General features: G+C 43.9%; 1 protein-coding gene across 1 annotated transcript in view; it reads right to left on the bottom strand.

Moving 5' to 3' along the window:
* LOC144673284 (uncharacterized) overlaps positions 1-7,809 on the bottom strand; it is a 150,190-nt gene that overhangs the window by 19,075 nt on the left and 123,306 nt on the right. The window contains 1 exon segment of the mRNA XM_078535201.1: positions 6,035-6,790. Coding sequence (XP_078391327.1) covers positions 6,035-6,790 — 756 coding nt within the window.

Here is a 7,809-nt window from a genome sequence, read left to right as displayed (position 1 = left end):
TTTTGTGAGAAATGGCTGAAAGCAATTGTCAGGGTTTGATACCCAGCCTCTGTTCTTGGAGTCTGAGCCATACGACCAGTGGAAGAATGAAGTGGATATGTGGACACGGGTTATGTCCCAACCAAGGAGGGAACACGGTCTGTCCTTGGCACTGTCACTTCCTAACAAAAGTAAAATCAGAACAGAAGTATTTTGTGAGCTGGATGCCTGTCAGTTGGATATCGATGAATGTTTGGATCTTCTATTCGGGTTCATTGATGAGATTTACAAGAAAGCCTGTGAGCATAATCGGACTTTGACAGGTTTTGAATGAGGATGAAAGCACCTTTAGCAGATCTGGTTTGGAACAGCACTAATAGGTGAATGGGAACAATTAACAAGTGTTTCAGGACTAACTCAAAATATGATTATGAGCCAAACTGCCCAAAGTGGAAAATCAGGGTCTTCAAAGTGACTCGTGACACAGAGAATTCTGAGGCTGAAGATCATGACAATTATCACTCTGAAGGAATTGTACTCATCACATAGAGTTTTGGTCCATTGATGAGTATATTGTTCACAGACACTTTCAACTGTGCTGTGTTAGATAGTGGCTGCACCTCGACAGTATGTGGATCAGATTGGTGAAGATGTTACCCAGATTCACCTCATGGTGAAGATAGGCACAAGGTTAAGGAAGGTTCAACTTGTTTAGGTTTGAGTGATGTCACACATTGAAGCCACTAAAAAGAGTGGTGATTCCATGCAAAATATCTGGATTCAGCCACTTTATCAGGAATGGTGCAGTCTTTTGTGAGATCCCCTCACTGTTGAGTAAACCTTAGATAAAAGGCACAATTGCAACTGGACATGAATCAAGATAACACAACTGTTTTTGGAAAGTCAGTGAGTCTGCAGTTTACTCAATCAGGACATTATCGTATCCCTTTAACAATACCTGCTGTTTCGAATCAGAGTGTTTGAGAAGGATTAATGGAATCAAGTGATAAGAATCAGCGAGAAGAAAAGCAAATTGTCTTAAAGCTACAAAGACAGTTTGCTCACCCTTCTTCTCAAAGATTAAAACTCCTGCAGGGTGGTTGATGAAGAGTATACGAGGCTCATAGAAGAGATTAATGCAAGGTGTGAAATCTGTAAAAAGTATCGGAGGACACCGTCACATCCTATTGTAAACCTTGCCTTGGCACATGACTTGATCAAGTTAGTTGCCATGGATCTAAAGGTATGGGACAAAGTCAGAAATATTTTCACTCTACACTTTATGGACATAGTAACTCAATTTAGTCTTTCTCTCATAATACATGGCAAGGACAAAAGGGTGATTATAGACCAAGTCATGGAGAAATGGATAGGGACTAGACCTGGGGCACCAGCTAAGTTTCTGACTGATAATGGAGGGGAATTTGCTAGTGAGTTTAGAGACGTGTGTGAAAACATGAACATTATGTTCATGAACATCACAGCTGAAAGTCCTTTCAGCAATGGACTCTGTGAAAGGAATCATGCGGTGATCAATGAAATGCATAAAATCTTAGCTGATCAGCCAAACTGCAAGTTGACCACTGCACTGGCATGGATGATTCATGTAAAGAATTCACTTCAGATGGTTGGAGGGTATAGTCCCTATCAATTGGTCTATGGGAGAAATCCCAAATTACCCTCTGTGCTGGGCGATAGCCCTCCTGCTTTAGAAAGCACAACAATTAGTTCCAATTTTAGTCATCAATTATCAGATTATTTCATGAAAAGAAGTGCTTGAACTCAGAAATTATTGGGAATCCTAGCTATGGGTGTCTCATCATGTAATGCTTTGTACAAAATAAGGAAAATCATATTCTTTCTGTTTCAAAATATTGTTTGTGGCTATTGTTAGGATCCCAGTCGAGACCATTAACTTTTAAAGAGAAATTCGAATACCCAGTGATTAACTGAAAGAATTACGCCACAAGATTCCATATTTTTAAACGAAAACAAACTTTACTATGAATATAAGAGAAAAGAAAATTAAAAACCAGCACAATGAACTTAACATGATAGTTAATAAAGACTTATACTATTAACCCAGTTCTACTTTTTTAACTTCCCCCCCACCCCTAACACATGAATTCATTTATATTTAACGATATTTTGAAGGTTCATTCACTTCTGTTCCTGGGACCATCCCAAAGATATGTCAAAGCTCTCCAGAATTCTCTTTAATTCTCCTCAGTATTCCAGCTGTTCTCCAAGTTCCAAGATTTTATGGTGGTCCTTCCATTAGCTTTTGGCTAAACAACCCTCCAACTTTCCTTTAAGACCTCAAAACTGTGGAGTCCTCAGTCCAAGCGTGGGATTCACCGCCTTTTTGCTGAGGGATTTAAACATTAGGAACACCCCTAGTTCCTAATGGCCCTATAGGTTTCCAGCTGGTTCACAGCTCCTGGTCCCACAGCTGCTGCTTCCAAGCGAACTGCAGACTGCCTGCTTTCTGTGAGAAACACGCGGAATTCCAACCAAGGCTCCACCATGAATCACTTATCCCCATGGTAACAGAGACCAGTTGGGATGTCCAATTGATATTTAAATTAATTAACTTTTAGCTTCAAAACCAAAGCTTTTTTCCCTGAGGTCTGCATAAAGAATTCACCTCTCTAACAAAGACAGGATAATAATTAAGATAAAAACAAAATACTGCGGATGCTGGAAATCTAGAACAAAAACAAAAATACCTGGAAAAGCTCAGCAGGTCTGACAGCATCTGCGGAGAGGGATACAGTTGACATTTCGAGTCTGTATGACCCTTCATCAAACTAAGAAATATAGAAATGAGGTGAAATATAAGCTGGTAGAGGGGGGTGGGACAGGTAGAGCTCAATAGGGGGGCAGTGATAGGTGGACGCCAAGAAGAGACTGCCAAAGATGTCATAGACAAAGGGGCATTGACGGTGGTGATATTATCTAAGGAATGTGCTAATGCACATATTAAGGGTAGAAAGCAGGACAAGCTAGCAGCAGATGGCCCTAGTGGGGGTGGGGTGGGGTGAAGGGGTCTAAATGGGCTAAAAGGTGGAGGTGAAACAATAGATCGAAATAAATTTAAAAATAGGTGGGAAAAGAAAAATATATTTGTAAAAAAATTATAAATTATTGGAAAAATGGGGATCGGAAAGTGGGTGGGGATGGAGGAGAGAGCTCATGATCTGAAATTGTTGAACTCAATATTAAGTCCAGAAGACTGTAAAGTGCCTAGTCGGAAGATGAGGTGCTGTTCCTCCAGTTTGCACTGAGCTACACTGGAACATTGCAGCATGCCAAGGACAGACATGTGGGCATGAGAACAGGGTGGTGTGTTGAAATGACAAGCGACAGGGAGGTCTGGGTCATGCTTGCGGACAGACTGAAGGTGGTCTGCAAAGCGGTCACCCAGTCTGCGTTTGGTCTCTCCAATGTAGAGGAGAGCGCTTTGGGAGCAGCGAATGCAGCAGACTAAATTTAGGGAAGTGCAAGTGAAGCACTGCTTCACTTGAAAGGAGTGTTTGGGCCCTTGGACAGTGAGGAGGGGGGAAGCAAAAGGGCAGGTGTTGCACCTTCTAAGGTTGCATGGGAAGGTGCCGTGGGAGGGGGCTGAGGTGTAGGAGATGATGGAGGAGTGGAACCGGAGAGTTCCCGGAGGGTACAATCCCTGCGGAAAGCCGCCGGTGGGGGAGGGTGAAGGGAAGATGTGTTTTGTGGTGACATCATGCTGGAGTTGGCGGAAATGGCAGAGGATGATCCTTTGAATGCAGAGGCTGGTGGGGTGATAAATGAGGACAAGGGGGACCCTATCATGGTTCTGGGAGGGAGAGGAAGATGTGAGGGCGGATGCACGGGAGATGGGCCAGACACAGTTGAGGGCCCTGTCAACCACCATGGGTGGAAAACCTCAGTTAAGGAAGAAGGAAGACATGTCAGAGGAACTGTTTTGGAAAGTGGCATCATCAGAACCGATGCGACGGAGGGAAAGGAACTGAGAGAATGGGATGGAGTCCTTACAGGAAGCGGGGTGTGAGGAGCTTTAGTCGAGGTAGCTGTGGGAGTCGGTAGGCTTGTAATGAATATTGATGGATAGTCTATCACCAGAAATTGTCAGGACAATAATTGTCAGACTCAATGTCTCCAGCTAAAAGAGCCCACCTGCCGTTTTACAGTTCTTACCCTTCGAGCTTTGGCTTCTTAAATCAACATGGGCCACACCTTGTGATTGTGAATTCCCTTAGGGTGTTTTTGTCAGATTCTCAGCCCAGGTTTTCCAATTATCGTACATTTAAAAAAAATCCAATTCCTAAACTAAAAGTTATATTTCTAAAACATGAATTATGAAACTAGATATTCACAACACCTTCCCCAGGAAGAAATGAAAATGTCTCACCCTCGTAATATCCTATTTACAATATTACAACTTACAACCTGCTGTACATCTTAACAACAGGCATGATCTTATCGAATGGCGGAGCAGGCTCGAGGGGCCAAGTGGCTGACTCCTGTTCCTGAATCCTATGTTTTCCTATGTTTAACTATCTTATAACATGCAATACACATAATAATCTCTCCAATGTCCACTTCAAATTCACAAGTCTATCTTGATAACAGCACATTGCTGAATTCCATGTCCAGGAATCACATTCCACTGAAGATGTGAAACATTACAGCTTGCAGTGTTTTCTGAAAGTTTTCTTCTTACAATAATTATAGTCCAAAGTTCCTTCTGCAAGAGGAGAGCCCTCATTGCTGTTCATATGTGTATTTTCAATTTCAGTTTGAAAATACGTTTGTTCAGAGTTCGCCCTTTGAGCTTTATTTTCTTCCATGTCTGTAGTTTCTCCATTGTTTAAATCCAAAAGGAATACCCCAGTCAATTCCACATTTAAAGTGTCTTCTTCTTGTTCAGTTGGAGGTGGAACTTCATTTTTCAGTTCATTTCCCAGACTCAAACATTTTGGATTCTCTTTTTGAGACAAGAAGTTCAGAAAGGCTTCTTTTTGTGGCAACAGCTCGTTCCTTCATTGGTCAAAATCTTCTTTAGCCATTTCAAGAATGTTGTTCAAATGCTTTTAATGTTCAAGTAAAAAGGTTTGATATTCCTGTTTTGAGTATATGGGATCTTGGGCTTCAGAAACAGAGGTATTGAGAACAAAAGTGGGGAAGTTATGCCAATAGTTTATAAAGCTCTGGTGAGGCCACTATGAGAGTCCTGAGTCCGGTTCTGGTCACTACACTTTAAGAGGATGTGAGGGTCCTTGAAAGGGTGTAGAGGAGATTTACCAGAATAGTTCCAGGGATGAAGGATTTTTACAAGTTTAAGTTGGAGAAGCTGGGATTGTTCTTCTTGGAGTAAAGGAGGCTGAGGGGAGTTTTGATAGAGGTGAACAAGATTATTGCAGGTTAAGATAAGGATGGGTGGAGGCTTGAGTGGAGCATAGTGGTATTGTCACTGGACTAGTATTCCAGACACCCAGGGTCTGGGGACCTGGGTTTGAATCCCAACACAGCAGATGGTGAAAATTAAATCAAACAAAAATCAGGAATTAAAAGTGTGATGATGACAACATCTGGTTCACTAATGTCCCTTAGGAAAGGAAATCTGCTGTCCTTACCTGGTCTACGTGTGACTCCAGACCCACAGCAATGTGGTTGACTCTTAAATGTCCTCTGAACAAGGGCAATTAGGGATGGGCAATAAATGCTGGCCAAGCCCTGTGCTGTAGACCCAATGGAACAGAGACAAATGTATTTATTTGAGACCTATCTGTAGTGGTAGAAAAACCACTATTTACTAACCAGGATAAAATAGACGTTCTACATCAGCTTTTGTGGGTCAGTTCAGTGGAAACCTGCACTCCCAGGCTAAAAGAGCATCAGCCCACTGGAAGCAAAGTCATGAGACCGGCCAGTCCAGCAGAAAGAAACACTCCGGCCCTCCCAATTCATCAATCGTCAGAATGAACATGGTTCTCTCCGGGATGTGACTGACGGCAGCAATAACAGCAGAATCCAACCCCTGTTATCACTTGTGAACTCGCTGATGTTTCTGAAGGTAGGTTGATCGACTGAATTTCTTCCCACACTCAGAGCAGGTGAACGGTCTCTATCCAGTGTGAAGATGCTGGTGTCTCAGCAGGCTGGATGAATCAATGAATGCTTTCCCACACTCAGAGCAAGTGGGTGGCCACTCCCTGGTGTGAATCCGCTGGTGTGCCTTCAGGAAGGACGACCGACTGAATCCCTTCCCACGCTCCGAGCAGGTGAATGGCCTCTCCCTGGTGTGAACTCGTAGGTGTATCCGCAGACTTGATGAATCAATGAATGCCTTACCACACTCGGAGCAGCTGAACGGCCTCTCCCCAGTGTGAACTCGCTGGTGTATCCGCAGGTTGGAGGAGTGAGAGAATCCCTTTCCACGATCAGAGCAGGTGAACGGCTTCTCCCCAGTGTGAACGCGCTGGTGTGCCTGTAAGTGAGATAACCGATTAAATCCCTTCCCACAATCAGAACAGATGAATGGCCTCTCTCCGGTATGAATTCGCTGGTGTGTCAGCAGGTCGGATGAAGTAGTGAATGCCTTTCCACACTCAGAGCAGGTGAACGGCCTCTCCCTGGTGTGAATTCGCTGGTGTCTGAGCAGGTAAGATGAATGAGTGAACCCCTTCCCACACTCACAGCAGGTGAATGGTCTCTCTCCAGTGTGGCTGCGTTGATGAATTTCCAGCTGAGATGGGGATCTGAATCCATTCACACAGTCCCCACACTTCCATGGTTTTTCCATGGTCTGGGCCTCCTAGTCTCTCTTCAGGTTCGTTGATCAGCTGAGGCGTCCACATATAGCACATGTACGTCTCTCCCAGCTGTAAATAGTGATGTTCTTACAGACTGTGTAACTGGTTAAAGCTCTTGCCACAGTCAGTGCACTGGAACACTCTCACTCGGGTGTGTGTCTTCGTCCTTTCTCAGTCACACTGATTTTAAAATCTTCTGAAGCGCACAGAACAGACAAAATTTTCTCCTTCAAGATTCAAAGGCCGATGATGTTCAGGTCGCGCAATAATTGAGTGACTGCTAATTCTTCACTTGATGTCTGGTTCGATTTTCATCTCTGTAAATCCTCCTCTTCTAATATCCTCTCAAAGGAGTTGATAAAAGTCAGCGCTCTCAGTCCAGGATAGAAACTAGAATTACCTGTTCTTAATTTCTCTGGAACATTATTTCCTTTCTTACTCCCCAAGCGCTGTAAGTAGCTGCCCCCACAACACACTCCCTCCATTAGCTGGAGTGTTTAGTACAGTTTTGGTCTCCTTACCTAAGGGAGAATATACTTGTCACAGGGGGAGTTTAGCAAGGGTTCACCAGATTAATGCCTGCAAGGTGGGATTTTCTTATGAGGAGAAATTGAGGAAACTCGGCCTCTATTTTTAGAGTGTGTGAAGCTAAAAACAAATGTTGTGCTGTTTAAAATCAAACTACAGGACTTGGAAGAAAATGAGGGGAAGACATATTGTAAACTCCCCTCCCCCACTCCCTCAGCTGGCAGCGCAGGCGCAGAAAGCGCTGCTGTCCGGAGCAGGCGCAGTGCAGTTGCCGCCAGCGGTCGCTCGATCTCTTTTTGAACCAGCCAACCGCCATAGACAGTGGGGGGGATGGGGAGTTCGCCGAGTGACTTCTCCCTCTGGCCGGAGCCGTCAGCCGGTGACCTGGAAACCTTGAGATAAAAACAAAACCCGAAACGTCGACTCTTTTTGTCTCCACCGATGCTGCCAGACCTGCTGAGTTTTTCCAGGTAATTCTGTTTTTGTTTTG

This window comes from Cetorhinus maximus, unplaced genomic scaffold (genome assembly GCF_964194155.1).
Source record: "Cetorhinus maximus unplaced genomic scaffold, sCetMax3.hap1.1 HAP1_SCAFFOLD_323, whole genome shotgun sequence".
NCBI classification, from domain to species: domain Eukaryota; kingdom Metazoa; phylum Chordata; class Chondrichthyes; order Lamniformes; family Cetorhinidae; genus Cetorhinus; species Cetorhinus maximus.
Note: the sequence above shows the minus strand (reverse complement) of the source record. Positions and strands in the feature narration are given on the sequence as shown.